The sequence below is a fragment of the Protomyctophum parallelum genome, assembly GCF_964188405.1.
Source record: "Protomyctophum parallelum genome assembly, chromosome: 15".
NCBI classification, from domain to species: Eukaryota; Metazoa; Chordata; class Actinopteri; order Myctophiformes; family Myctophidae; genus Protomyctophum; species Protomyctophum parallelum.
Window position 1 is genome coordinate 49602638 of NC_139710.1, and position 16174 is coordinate 49618811.

The following is a 16174-nucleotide window of genomic DNA, read 5'->3' on the forward strand; positions in this document are numbered from 1 at the left end:
GTTAAGCCCACTTTCTTTTTTCCCCCCCCCTCAGTGGCCACTGTCTGGGCCACAGAGTCTCTTCTGGACCATCTGTGCTGGCCATCGGGTGGACTGGACGGGGCCCGGTCCATGTCTCACTTACACTCTGGCCAACCTAAAAATCCATCATTCATATACATAAGTGTGCAAAGTGCCCCGGTCGGCGCGTCAGATCCCCCTATCTCTGTCAGTGGTCAGTGTACCACCCTGCCATCAACAGCTGTAGACCCCTGACCCGACACACGCCAGCTGCCCCCCCCCCCCCCCCCACCCCCCATCTGCCCTCCTCCCCGTCTACAGCCCCCCCCCCCCAATCAACACTGGCATATGTTCTCCCTGGAGCATACACCAACACACACAGAGACAGACGTTCTCTTCAAACACACACACACACACACACACACACACACACACACACACACACACACACACACACGCGTGCCCCGGCCGCTCTCCCTTCCTTGCGCTCAAAACACAAAACTGCACGTGTGCGCGGTCGGAGACAGGCATGCATGCTTTGTGCACACGTGCCGACAACAACCGCCCACCATGAACAATAACTGACCACCAAAGACGGGCAGAAACACCCGCAAGCACGCTCGCCTAATTATGCATATAATGTGTGTATGCGCGCGCACACACACACACACACACACACACACACACACACACACACACACACACACACACACACACACACACACACACACACACACACACACACACACACACACGCACACACACACACGCGCATACAGTTTGCCCACAAGCATGAACACACTAAATAAATACTGGGAATGCATACATCGATCCATCAACCTCACAGATTTACAGTATCCTTCAAGACACATAGATTTTCCATCTCCCCCCGCCCCCCCCCCCCCCCCCCCCCCCGTTCAAAACCAGTCAATGCTGCATTCCAAGCAGCCGTGGATTAGCCCGGGTTCCAATCACTGCTCTAAGGCAGCAGTGTTAGCTGATAATGGGATCACGGGCAGTGAAGAATGGAACTCCAGTGTGTGGTCTCCTCTCCCCTGCTAATCCTCATGGCAGCCTATTGACCATTATAACCCCAGGCAAGGAGGGCTTTCCAGGCAGCGGCCAATCCGACCGGAGCCCGCTCGGCCGTGGCCCATTGTGTGTGTTGACAAAGAAGGGCTGCATCTTTAACCTTTCACCCCTGAAAACCTCCGCAACCTCCGGCGCAATCAGCCTTCCATCAAAACAACATACAGGCTCTTGTGCTCGCTCTCGCGCGCGCGCTCTCTCTCTCTCTCTATCTCTCTCTCTCTCTCTCTCTCTCTCTCTCTCTCTCTCCCTCCATCTGAGGACAGGAATTCATGCTCGATAAAACATTCACATGCATCCATGGTGGATGAATGGCGTACGCCAGTTCGTCGCCGTCAAGTTGAAACCTTGTGTCCAAAACCAACACTTGGAAAAAAAAACCCTGTGTTGCATTGTATCCAATGTATTATTTGGGTGACAAAATGTTAATACTTCTCATTGGCTAATAGAACTTGTTTTCGAAACAACGGCGAGTTTGAAGGAAGTGCAATGTCACAGTTCTGCTTTAAAGTGACGTATGTGGTGATTCAGAAGGACAGCAGACGAAATAGTTAATGCAATGCATGCAAAGTTGCAAACCACAGATGCTTATATCCCAATTGCCACACAGAAGGTGCATCTCTTATAAGAAGGAGCCATATGGTTGGGGTAGTTTGCGCATGAGGCCACAATGTACCAGAGGGGGGGGGGGGGGGGGGCATAATGTACATGCAACAGACTGTAACATTGGATGTACAGCAAATGCGCCAATACAGTCCCCTTCCTCCCCTAACTCACCCCCCTAAGTCAATAAATACCCCCCAGTTGAGGAATCACTTCTGCCTTTAAGCCAGCATCTCTACACTTCATACCCCCTCATAGTCCATCACTGTCCTTCTGCCTTTAAGCCAGCATCTCTACACTTCATACCCCCTCATAGTCCATCACTGTCCTTCTGCCTTTAAGCCAGCATCTCTACACTTCATACCCCCTCATAGTCCATCACTGTCCTTCTGCCTTTAAGCCAGCATCTCTACATTTCATACCCCCTCATAGTCCATCACTGTCCTTCTGCCTTTAACCCAGCATCTCTACATTTCATACCCCCTCATAGTCCATCACTGTCCTTCTGCCTTTAAGCCAGCATCTCTACATGTCATACCCCCTCATAGTCCATCACTGTCCTTCTGCCTTTAACCCAGCATCTCTACACTTCATACCCCCTCATAGTCCATCACTGTCCTTCTGCCTTTAAGCCAGCATCTCTACATTTCATACCCCCTCATAGTCCATCACTGTCCTTCTGCCTTTAAGCCAGCATCTCTACACTTCATACCCCCTCATAGTCCATCACTGTCCTTCTGCCTTTAAGCCAGCATCTCTACACTTCATACCCCCTCATAGTCCATCACTGTCCTTCTGCCTTTAAGCCAGCATCTCTACACTTCATACACCCTCATAGTCCATCACTGTCCTTCTGCCTTTAAGCCAGCATCTCTACATTTCATACCCCCTCATAGTCCATCACTGTCCTTCTGCCTTTAAGCCAGCATCTCTACACTTCATACCCCCTCATAGTCCATCACTGTCCTTCTGCCTTTAAGCCAGCATCTCTACATTTCATACCCCCTCATAGTCCATCACTGTCCTTCTGCCTTTAACCCAGCATCTCTACATTTCATACCCCCTCATAGTCCATCACTGTCCTTCTGCCTTTAAGCCAGCATCTCTACATGTCATACCCCCTCATAGTCCATCACTGTCCTTCTGCCTTTAACCCAGCATCTCTACACTTCATACCCCCTCATAGTCCATCACTGTCCTTCTGCCTTTAAGCCAGCATCTCTACATTTCATACCCCCTCATAGTCCATCACTGTCCTTCTGCCTTTAAGCCAGCATCTCTACATTTCATACCCCCTCATAGTCCATCACTGTCCTTCTGCCTTTAAGCCAGCATCTCTACACTTCATACCCCCTCATAGTCCATCACTGTCCTTCTGCCTTTAAGCCAGCATCTCTACACTTCATACCCCCTCATAGTCCATCACTGTCCTTCTGCCTTTAAGCCAGCATCTCTACACTTCATACACCCTCATAGTCCATCACTGTCCTTCTGCCTTTAAGCCAGCATCTCTACATTTCATACCCCCTCATAGTCCATCACTGTCCTTCTGCCTTTAAGCCAGCATCTCTACACTTCATACCCCCTCATAGTCCATCACTGTCCTTCTGCCTTTAAGCCAGCATCTCTACATTTCATACCCCCTCATAGTCCATCACTGTCCTTCTGCCTTTAACCCAGCATCTCTACACTTCATACCCCCTCATAGTCCATCACTGTCCTTCTGCCTTTAAGCCAGCATCTCTACACTTCATACCCCCTCATAGTCCATCACTGTCCTTCTGCCTTTAAGCCAGCATCTCTACATTTCATACCCCCTCATAGTCCATCACTGTCCTTCTGCCTTTAAGCCAGCATCTCTACATTTCATACCCCCTCATAGTCCATCACTGTCCTTCTGCCTTTAAGCCAGCATCTCTACATTTCATACCCCCTCATAGTCCATCACTGTCCTTCTGCCTTTAAGCCAGCATCTCTACATTTCATACCCCCTCATAGTCCATCACTGTCCTTCTGCCTTTAAGCCAGCATCTCTACACTTCATACCCCCTCATAGTCCATCACTGTCCTTCTGCCTTTAAGCCAGCATCTCTACACTTCATACCCCCTCATAGTCCATCACTGTCCTTCTGCCTTTAAGCCAGCATCTCTACATTTCATACCCCCTCATAGTCCATCACTGTCCTTCTGCCTTTAAGCCAGCATCTCTACACTTCATACACCCTCATAGTCCATCACTGTCCTTCTGCCTTTAAGCCAGCATCTCTACATTTCATACCCCCTCATAGTCCATCACTGTCCTTCTGCCTTTAAGCCAGCATCTCTACACTTCATACCCCCTCATAGTCCATCACTGTCCTTCTGCCTTTAAGCCAGCATCTCTACATTTCATACCCCCTCATAGTCCATCACTGTCCTTCTGCCTTTAAGCCAGCATCTCTACACTTCATACCCCCTCATAGTCCATCACTGTCCTTCTGCCTTTAAGCCAGCATCTCTACACTTCATACCCCCTCATAGTCCATCACTGTCCTGGGCAGCGCTTCCATCCCAGATGGCTGCGGTTCCGCATGGCCAGCGGAGGGGCACGCCACCCTGTTATGTGAGTAGGGCGGGCTGCCCCCCCCCCCCCCGCCCCCCCCCCCATACCTGCCAAGGCTGCCTCCCTCCCTGCCTGTATAGCGAACCCCCCAGCTAGGCCCTGTCTCTTATCTCAACACAGAGACTCCAACCTCCATCTATCACATGTCACACTATAGGAGGGGGGGGGGGGGGGGGCATCACCAAGACAGGAAGGCAGAACAAGAGGGAGGGAGACGGATGGAGAAGGAAAAGTAGTAAGAGGAAGAGTGAGTGACTGAAGGAGTGAGTGAGTGAGTGACTGACTGACTGACTGGCTGACTGACTGACTCGGTGAGTAAGAAGGTAAAAGGAGTAACCAGTCAATCATGACAGAAGAGAGGCTCCCACCTTCCCTCCACTTCCCCTTGCTTGGCCAACACAGTCAGCCCTCGGGTGACGTCACAACACTGCCCGATCAATCCAGCTCCGTTCCCCCGACTGTATGATTGATGGGAGGAAGTGGCCACCACAGATATATCATTGTTTCCCCCCCCCCCTACACTACAGGAACAAAATGACTCCTCTCTCTCTCTCTCTCTCTCTCTCTCTCTCTCTCCGCTATTGAGAGGTCAGAAAGGAGTGAAGCTGGAAGAAGCCCCCCCTGGGCACTCCTCAATCCACACCCACAGAGACGAGTGACGGAGACGGCCAAGCATGACTGTAAGGAGTTTCAGTTTGCCGTGAAGGAGCAGATGGGGTTATAAAAGAAAGAAGAAAAAAAGGCAAGAGACATTTCCACTGTTATGTGACCACCCCTGGCAGTGCTGCTTCGTTGGCACTATCAGGCAGGCTGAGTGGAGGGGCTTGTTAGTCCCATATGGGGGTCAATGTTGCCTCCGGTGGGTGTTAACGGGCCGCTGGGTCTGGGAGTAGCAGCGCTACCCAACACCAGGTCCCACAGGTACCCCTAAATCGCCCCCATTTACAACCATTCAGGAGCACTACATGCGGCCGGAATAACAAAGGGGGCTGTAAACAGTCAAATCCTCGCTCAGTGTTTCCACTTTCAACCTGGAGTCCCTGGAATAGGCAAAAAATACTGACAAACAATTTAAAGTAAAAAGATAAAAAAAAAAAAAAAATGCAAACATACTGTAGCGTATACAAGCTCACTGCATTGTGACTGTGAGCTTACAGATTTGCTATTTTCCCCATTTGCCATATGACAAACTATATACAGTAAGTGTAGGGCTTGGGAGATTAATTTAACTCATACAAATGGATAGTCCAAAAAAGTGACAAAACAGTGAAAATCCTCACCATTTAGCACCAAAACACCAACCAACCCGTCTTCATCCATCGCTCTCTCACAAAGTTCAACCAGGTATTAAAGGGACTGTGGATTCAGTCATAGTTTTTCAAACGTTTTTGTGCCCAAGGCACAGTATTCATAGCACAAATGGGGAGGGAAAATAATGAAATATAATATTAATAATAATAAAAACAATTTGTGTGGGTAGGGAGGGAGGACGGTATACCATTTTCCTCTGTATTGGGAAATGATTGCACGCAAAGTACTTTTTGTTTTTGTACAGTTGTATACATTGCAATAACAATGTGTGGTTGTCACAAACACCCAAAGCACACCTGAACTTGTCTTGTGGGAAGCACTGCAGTAGAGATAGAATCTGATCGGTGGGGCCAAGACCAACTCACTCACTACCGCCTTGCGGCGGCGGGTATTGCATATGACAGATTGTGGAGGAACTCGAGTGTTGGCTCCACAGGCTGCTCTGTGGCCATCCCTTTGACCCCTACAGCTGACCCATGACCCTGCTGTGAAACACCACACAGCACAATGTCTGCTCTGTCTTACCTAGCACTCCTAGCCAACCAAGCGCTGCGTGCGCTGCCTCCATGACACACGTGCACGCTCCCTCTTGAGCGCAACTCAAGTTCAGAAAACATCCCCTAGTAGTCTATGAATTATTCTTCAAAGAAGTACAACAAAACCAATGTAATAATGAGAACTTGTTTAGAAATTGTAATCAAATAAAAGCATGGATAAAATGAAACAAATAAAGACAGTTTGTCTGTGCAGGTCAGACCACAGAAAACACGCCACCTCTGCACATAATGATTTCCACCAAAACTGAGACTAATACAACTGCAGAAAAGCCCATATCTCTGTTCAACAGAAGCTGCTTAACCGTGCATGAGGCTCAGTGCTCCACAGAAGGTGCTGCGGCCCCACTTTCAGGTCTCACGAGTCATGAATATATGTTATGCTAAACTAATGAGTGTATGTCTTTATCTGGCCTAATCCCGGCGAGGCAGTCGGGCAGAGGGTCAAGCTCTGGTCAGAGGCGGAGAGGGGCGAATGGGGGGCTCTGTCACCATGACTTGACACGCTCAAAGGATCAACTTCCCTTTCATCATGGCAGGGGTCAGAGTTTTACTACTTTGGAGAGCTGGGTAGCGTACTGCACTGTGCAAACTCAGGGGCTAGCGAGCCATCTGATAATAATCACCTAATAACACCAAGCGGATAATGCACCAGTGGGGACATCCGCCCCGTGCAGCGGAAAAGCTGCTGTGTCACCGCGAATTAAGATATTGATAAGATATTGATTCATGAAAAACCGTTTTGTGGACAGTATCTGTGCATGTGTTCATGCGTGCGTGCGTGCGTGTGTGTGTGTGTGTGTGTGTGTGTGTGATCTGTCCCTGCCCTTTATGTGCTTGTGCATTTGAGCACAAGTATGATGAGGTAATGAGAATGAGAGAGTTGTGGCTGGGAATTTAGAAAGATCCAAACAGTTTAACAGATTCCCGTTAAAAGCAGTCGTAGTGCACAGGATTGTGTGTCTTTGCTGTTGACTGTGAAATTACTGTGGCGTCCATTCTGTTCCAAGTCTTCAATTCACTGTGTGGCTCTGCTCAAGATCAATAAAGACGGTCGGTTCGAAATTGTGCCTTAAAATCCAATTACAATAGAGAGGAACTACTCATGTCCCTGCCAAATAAGGACCTTTGCATTCAAACATTGGCATATATTTTTTGTATCCAATAAATCAGCTGGTGCACCGAAAAATCAGTTTAACATCCTATCTGGGTAACGTGGGTATGGTTGCGGTATTAAACCAACTGCAGAAACCTGACTTGGATGTTGTTGGGAAGTAGGAGGTGGGAAGGATCCGAGGAATTTAATAATAAAACCACCACCTTTTGAAATAGTTGACACCTACACTTTACAGTACAAAGCTTTTACGTTTAGGACCTACTATTGGGAAGACAGACATCCCATGAGGACAGCTCAATAAATAACCTACTGTATAACACTCTGTATTTCAACATTGAGCCATTCTTGAAATATCACTTTGGAGATTTTATTTTTTAGGTAGATATTTTAAGTTCAGTTGCCCTTCTGTAAAACACCCCCAACCCTCTCCTCCTCCTCCTCCTCCTCCCTCCCAACAACTGCATCCTTTCGTTCCGTGGAGAGAGAGGGGACAGTTTCACAGCAAAGCCATTCCTTCTCTACATACCAAGTTCAGTGTTTTACAGCTGCCTGTAAACTCATCCTCCCAAATTCAAACTCAAATTGACGACGTTTATGGCTTCTGGCTGGCCTACGTACGTGTTGAATATCACAGAGACCCGACAAAAGTCCTGGCACCCCTTGGGCTCGTAGATAAGGCAGCGTCACTGTACCAACTGTCCCCACTTACTGTATCTGCCCCCTGCACCTCAAAATAGTGGGTTTATGGCCGCCTCAGCCAACCGGCTGACCCGCCGACCAACCAACCCCCGCCTGCATCTCAATACCAGCTGTTAATTGTTCATCCCTCCAGGTCATCGCTCTGGGCCGTATCAATGGACAAAACAACCCTGCGACCAACCTTGCTGCTGCTGCCGCTGCTGCCCTCAATGGTTCTCCTACCATAGCTGTAGCTCATGGCTCAAGTGGAGGTTGTAAATACTTTCCTGGGTTACGTGGAGGTCAACAGAGACCATTATGGCTTAACCACTTCTTTAACCCTCATGGCGTCCCTATTTTTGGGGGCATGTCGTTATAGGCAAAAATTTGGAAAGAAAAAGGAAAGAAAATAGCCCATCTACGACCTCACAGACGGTGCGTGGCATCGCCATGAGTTGTGAGCTTATTATAGATGGGCTTTGACTCCCACTTGACTCCAATCACGTCTCCCCTCGCTCTGCACCGTTTCCCGTCTCTCAGGTCTAGACTCTTACTTAAAAAGAAAGCATAAAATGACAATTCTATAGTCTGTGTTGCTGTGATGGATAATGACAATTAGAAGAATATGAATTAGCAGTATTGGCTATTATATAACATAAATATTAGAGGTGTGAGTCTTCATCGCACCCACGTTTCAAATCAATTCACCTGTTAACTATTGGATTCAATGCAAGATTTGATTTGAGATGTATCTAAAAAAAAAATTGCATGAATGTATACAATTACTCTCCTTCAATCATAAAAGTCTTGTGACATGAAATTACTTTTTGCAAACCAAAATGTATAAATGGAATATAGGCCTGTACAATACTCATTGTGTAAATATTCAGTCCTCACAAACAAAACATAATCCTTCTGCCATGTATTATCTTTACAACTGCGCTGCCTATAATTAGATATAAATATATATAGGTAATAAATAACGTGGCCACTCACACCTTAGTGCTACTTTAACCCATTCTGACCTGAGATCAGATTCACACGAGGTTTCCACTGGACACACACTGGTCTGATTAACCCATTCTGACCTGAGATCAGATTCTAAACATGTCAGTCGCTCTTCGATTTTTCAAAAAATAGCAGACCTACAAGCTCGTATCGCGCCACTCGGTGGCGCGATATGAGCTTGTAGATCTGCTATTTTTCAATAGCTAAAGCATAACATGATGCTGACACCAAAATGGGTGTGTGATATGGGGGTCTCAGGGGTCTCAGATGACCCTTCCTCACAGCAGACCTACTAGCTCACACGCATCACATCGCGGCATACGTACAGAGGCCTTAAAAGGGACACTTCACCCTTTTTGCAAAAACATATATGTTAATGACGTGTAGAAGCTTTAGAACACTTTCCTGGGGGGTCTTTATGTGTGTAATGTGTGGTTTTAGATATTTTAGATTGTAGCAGTGAGCACAGTGTCTCTGATGTCATGGACACTGGGCTCACTTCCTTCCTGGACTACAATTCCCATAATTATTTGGTGCACTGCTCCTCCTTGTGAATAGGTGGAGGGCTGTCTTACTATGACAACATGTAGTCCAGGAAGGAAGTGAGCCCAGTGTCCATGACATCAGAGACACCGGGCTCACTGCTACAATCTAAAATATCTAAAACCACATATTACACACATAAAGACCCCCAGGAAAGTGTTCTAAAGCTTCTAAACGTCATAAACATATATTTTTTTTGAAAAAAGGGTGAAGTGTCCCTTTAACATCTTGGCGATCAGCGAATGTCTTCTTCTTTGCCGACAACAAGGCAAAGTGTCTGCCAATATTACCGATTACAACTTTGGCTAACATACATAATTATGTTCAAATGGCAGATCTTTGATTTGTGATTTATTTTTTATTTTTTAACTCTCCATTGACAAACCCCGATAATGATATATCATTATGTCAATGAAATATTTAGAAGGTTTAAGATTATTAGGATAAATTGCTTGAATCATATTCTGTGGGGGGTAAACATTGCAGGGTGACTGCATGACGGACACCGTGCCTTTGCTCTCTCTCGTGTGCCACTCGGTGAGATGTTTCGGTCGCGCTTCAAACAGACCACACAGTGTCTGCCATGGCTTCATCTGATTATCTGCTTCTCCTCTTCATCATGACAGAGATGACCAGTGGAATGCCTGTTGCCTGGAAACAAGAGTTCCAGGTCGCAGAGACAGGATGGAGGGACCTTGGACACTCTCTCTCTCTCTCTCACTCACTCTCTTCCCTCCCTCCCCCCTAACACACACACACACACACACACACACACACTCTTTAGTGCCCCAAATCGCTTCTATAATGGGACTTCAATGCAGGTCACATGAAGAGAGAAAGGACAGGGGGGGGGTATCTTATCTAGTTATTGAGATATCAGTAGTCTAGTTTGCGAGTGAAATTGGTAAATGTACTGCATTTATATATAGCACGGATTCTAGTCTTCCTGCAAGCCTTTCAAGGAAGGCACTAACAATTTATTTATGTAACGATCAACTACCACCAGTAGAGAAATATATGTATTTGTTTTTCTGTTAGAGAAAAATTATTTTTTATAGTTAAATTTAAAAGTGATTATTTTCCATTTGAGACTCCCAATACTGAATGTTAAACATTTATAATGGAAAAATGGTGCTGTTGAATATCATTTTAGTTTTTTTATTCCACAATAAATATATTTTTTGGTATTATTTTAATTGTGAATCATACCCAATTCAACTTTTGGGTACATACATAGTAACAGACCCCCATATATTTATAATCAGATTCTTGTTGAAATATTTTATTTTTATATTGAAAAATATATTTCTCTTTAATTATTACTTAAGCTGTCATCCAGAATAAAATTGATTCATGACGATTCATTTTTTTTGGTTTAAATTTTAATAAACTTGGAATTTTCTTTATATTGTTTTATATAAAATGTTTGTACTTTTCTTTAGACTGTAACATCTGTCAGGTTCAAATGATTGAGGTTAAGTCTTCTCATTTCTGCCTATACAGTATTTCTTTGATTTAAAGAACAAATAAACGAATAAATAGGTTTTAATGTAAAGTCTGTTAATATTCTTGTCTATTTTGAGTATTAATTGGTTATAAAAAGTAATTTTATAATGCGTTTCCCTTGCACTTTAGTCATAATGCTTTTAATGTTGTGTGTGAAGCAGTTTGAATTGCCTTGATTCAATTTAGGCTATACAAATAAACTTGCCTTGCAAAAAATATACGAGAATAGAGAATTAAAAATATGGCAGATGCCTCTATTTGTTTGTAAGATATCATTTGATTTCACAAACATTTTTAAACTGCTTCATTTACATGTCAAACAAGAGGCATTGTCTCACCTTTCCCATAGATTTTATTCAACCGCTAGATTTTTTTCTTCTAAGCTGTTTACCTTAAGTTATATATAGTTTGTGAGATAAAAATTGTTTACACACAGCCTATATATATATATATATATATATATATATATATATATATATATATATATATAATGTGTTATTTTCATGCATGCATCTTCTGCTTCCAACAAGTTAGAAGTGGTGCATTTTAAACGGGGAGCGGGGAGACAGACGTAGGGTCCAGGTCCTTGTCATTGTGCCTGTTGACACAGATTGTGAGATAAGAGATATAGGAGTTTAAGATGGAGTCAAAGTTAAGGAGATCGTGATGGATCACATCTGCCTGGTTGTGACCCTCCCCCCACCCACCACCCCCCACCCCCCCCCCCCCCCCCCCCACTCTGCTTTACCCCACCTCCCCTACTGTACTCCTGCCCTGAATCATTATTCACCGTCACTGCAGGGGTCGCATCCTGCCTTGCCTCCCATCCCCACCCACCCACGACACTAGCAACCCTCCCCAGGGAAAAGAGAAGGCATACAGAGAGACGCCTTGCCCACACACACCCCCCCCCCCCCCGCCCCCACCACCACCAAAACCCTTCCTTGGTGCAGAGAGAGCTGTGAGGCTGACAAAGCACTTTCTTTCATTTGATCTGTTAAAGCTGCTCTGCTCAGGCACCAGCCCTAAGGGCCAAAGAAGCCACACCAACAACATTTTTTTCCTTTTCTTTTCTTTTCTGCTGAGCACAATTACATTTTTTTTTTTTTTTTTTTTTTAAAGGCATTTCATTGACCTGCAGGGGACAAAAAGACAAATTCTTGGCACATGGTCAATTCTGAAATCAATGAAAATTGAGTTTCTTCTTCAAATCTGTTTAGGGATAAGGCCAGCAATTACAGATAAGCTGTAAACCTGCCTGTATACACAATGTGAGAACATGGTGAAAATCCAAGTCAATGGCAGAGCATTTCGCAAAATAGTTTAAAAAAAAAATCGTGCTGTAAAGTGGTAAATGCTCAAGGAGTCAAAATGGTTGTAAAACATTTACAAATGTAATTTTGTAAGAGTAAAAAAAGGTAGGCATAAATTGACTCTCTTTTAGCCTAACGTTCTTAGTTGGGTAACTCATGCACTTTCATGTAAAACTGTAAGTATTTTAGCAATTCAATCCAATTACAATTTAGACAGTTCTATAATGACTTTACTGAATCTAATTAGGCATTATGGGGCAAAGAATTTCATTGAATTAGGTTAAACTTAAACACATAATTAGGGCCTACCAATTGAAAAGTGTTTTAACAGGATTTAGCCTAGCTATAATAGGGTGTTGTTAAATTCCAGGACTGCATAATTGATAGCCTATATATATATATATATATATATATATATATATATACAATTAAATATAATTAGTTATGTAGCCTAATGTTAGAATTAACACGAAATAATTATTGCCAGATAGCTTTTATAACCAACACATTTCGATTATTATGACAACTGGTTAGAATTGGGCTATAGGCTATAATATAGCCAAACATGCAAAACGAAAATATCAAGCCGATGTCCGTCAGTGTGTATAAGCAATAGGCGCCATCACCTCTGTTCATACTTGAATATAAAGCTTTGCTTTGCAACCTGTTTCAAACAGGCTTTCTTGCTACGGTTAAAGGAATTTTAATCTTGGAAATGTCAATAAATCTTCACACACACACCCACATGGGGGCACACGATATGGGACTGGCGCCTGCATGAGAGGGAGACATGTCCTTCCGAGGCAAAAGAAAGCAACGGAGCCCTGTTTTTAGCTGTTGTGACCTGTCAATGGGATTTGCATGAAAATTAAAAAAGGGGGAAAGGGGGAAAAAAATGCTTTGTGACAAAAGTCAAATTGATGACCAGCCTATACAGAAAGATGTCGGAAGACTTGCCGGCATGGTGATCAACCGCCCTTTGATGTGTTAGCAAGTTAGCGACACATTAATCACACATCAGCGTGCAGAAAATATGAGGCCACTTTGTATCCATATATCAAACACACAATATAGACTATAGGCCTATAGGCTACAGTATTACCAATCAGAAGAAACAGTGCGGGAGCTTTGGGCTCATTTTAAGGCAGTTCTAAATGATTGAACTGGAATCTTTTCATGATTCATCCTCGTTTTTGGGGGTTTTTTGGGGCCGGTCTTTCGTTTCCATCTTTTCCATCTATTGTGTATATAGTGCAATATAGCCAACAACACTCACCGGATTTGGTGACTAAAACCTAATAGCTTCAGGGCGTTCTCCAAGTTCAAAAGTTCACTTTTTACGATCTCTCCCCAAAGCCCGCTGACTACCCCACGTCCAAATAAAAACATTCCTACCTCTCCGTTCCCTTCCCAGCAAACTCAACTCCAACCAACCAAACCCAACCCAACCCAACACACACACATACACATCACATCACAGTGCACAGTGCACATGGGGAAATAAAACCATATCACAAGAGAAAAGGCCACCATGGTGAACCTTAAACCACCAAACCAAAACAACCATTGACTTCCGCAGGTCTTTGATCGAACAAGGCCATGCGTTTCAAAGTGGTGGTAAACCCTATAAGACCGTCTTATATACAATACAGCGATGTCTAAATGTCTTTAACATCTTTCAATTTAAAAAGCTTATCGTTTTGCCATTTTCATATCGTTTGAATTAATTAATGTCATCGTTGTTCTTCGCCAAGGGGAGGCGGGCGTTAAAGTGTCGCACACACACACACACACACAGTGATGCTGCGGGGCAATGTATGGCTAATTATACACACATCTCAATTAAATCACTTGTTAATTAACCGTATTAACAGAAAGGCACGAAAAAGGGCATGTGGGAACCTCGATAAGGGTGGAAAGAAAACCTAAAAACCACGCTATACCTTAATGTTTATTTACCTAGCCTTCTAGCAGCTAAACCTAACGGCTACCTAACGGCTACTAAGGTCATTTAAAGCTTTAATTTTATAGCCCAAAAACACACTCCATCACTCCGCAGCAGAGGTGGGTGTCGCTTGCAGAAAAAGAACCGAGCTTTAGTAATACACGCCAACAACAGGCTCGGTTGGTTATTTTCCGCAAGCGACACCTATACCTACACCTACTAAATTAAAAGGTTGCAAAAAAATATATATATATACAGGCTGTTGTTTTTGCAGTTTGCACCTACCGCTGCTCACGGACTTGGCATTGTTTCGTTCCGGGTAGTCGAACCCGTTCGCCGCCCTCTCTCTCTCTATCTCCATTCTCCTTCAGTCTACATGGGCCGCCGCAAGAAGAACCGCACTCTTCTCTCGGTTCTTCTTGTTGTTGTCTTGTTGTTGTTGTTGTTGTTGTTGACGTCTTGTTGTTGTTGTTGCTGCAGCGGTAAATGTTAAAACGAAAAGCCCGCTGGAATGGAAAGATGCAGCCGCCCGTGTGATGAATCTTTCTGTCCCCGTTGAGTCAGTTCAGTTCGCTCGCTCGCTCACTGGGTGAACCAACCGCGGCCCCATGCTTACTGATGTCCGCCCAGCGGGGGGGATAACAGTCTATGATCCACACCCCCAGAAGCCCCCCCCCCCCCCCCCCACCCACCCAACAACACACACACACACACACACACACTGACATTACGCAATGCTGCAGGCAGGCAGTGAGGCAGGCATTTTGGGGTATCACGGGGTCCGTTTGGCTGGAAGGAATGCCTCACATTGAATAATTATGCAGTTTGTATGCCCATAGAAGGTGGCACCGCGTGTATTTATTATTTTATTTTATCCAGAACAGATAGGCCTATGTTTTAGTGACTATTAACGTGCTAAAATAAACGTACAGTAGTGACTATTGGTTACTTTTTGTTAAATCAACATTTTAGCTATATTAATTAATGATATTATATTCATTTTTATTCACACTGAACAGGTTGGGGATGGGAGTGGAAATGTGTGCTCCTCAGAGTGCAGATATGCACCAGGCCAGGTTACCTGTTGTGTTGAGACCTGTTGTTATAGCGCCACCATGAGGCCCGATTTGAAACATTTGAGGTGCATTTGTCTACTCTACTGAAAGTGTGCGTGCGTGCAAAGTTTTCATGATTTGTGGCATTTCTGTGCAAACCGGGCAAAAAAATGTGAGTAGTAGAGAAAAATGCAACATGTTGAAAGATCTGGCCTATATGGGGAGTTGCAGCATGATTGCACCAAGGAATCCAGGGGGACATTTTGATTTCAATCGGTTCAAAAGATATAGGCCAATGCATTAACCCATTCTGACCTGAGATCAGATTCATACGAGGTTTCCGCCGGACACACACTGGTCTGATGAGCCCATTCTGACCTGAGATCAGATTCTAAAAAATGTCAGTCGTTCTTCGATTTTTCAAAAAATAGCAGACCTACAAGCTCGTAGCGCGCCACTCGGTGGCGCGCTATGAGCTTGTAGATCTGCTATTTTTCAATAGCTAAAGCATAACATGATGCTGACACCAAAATGGGTGCACGGTCAGAATGCGTTAACCGGCCTGTTATAGCGATACCATAAGGCTGATGTGAAACAATTAAGTTATTCCTTGGTCTATATAGGGAATGTGAATGCGAATGTTCACAGTTTTCAAAGGCTTGTGGCATTTATTGTACTCCACTTGACCACTCCAGTAAACTTTGAAAGCCAATCGTAGCCAATAGGAATTGACAATAAAAAAATCACACCCAGTGTGAAGTGAGTGGTGTCTATAATTACGTAATCGTTACGTCACTGAAATAGACAGTAACCACAGTAACCGTGCTGACACCCAAACACACACACACAC

At 44.5% G+C, this 16174-nt stretch overlaps 1 protein-coding gene across 1 annotated transcript in view; it reads right to left on the reverse strand.

Moving 5' to 3' along the window:
• Positions 1-14630, reverse strand: part of nr6a1a (nuclear receptor subfamily 6, group A, member 1a) — a gene marked incomplete at both ends in the record, with an annotated part of 136491 nt that extends 121861 nt beyond the window's left edge. The window contains 1 exon segment of the mRNA XM_083783550.1: positions 14555-14630. Within this exon segment, the coding sequence (XP_083639676.1) occupies positions 14555-14630 (76 nt within the window).
• Positions 14631-16174: the final 1544 nt, after the last annotated feature.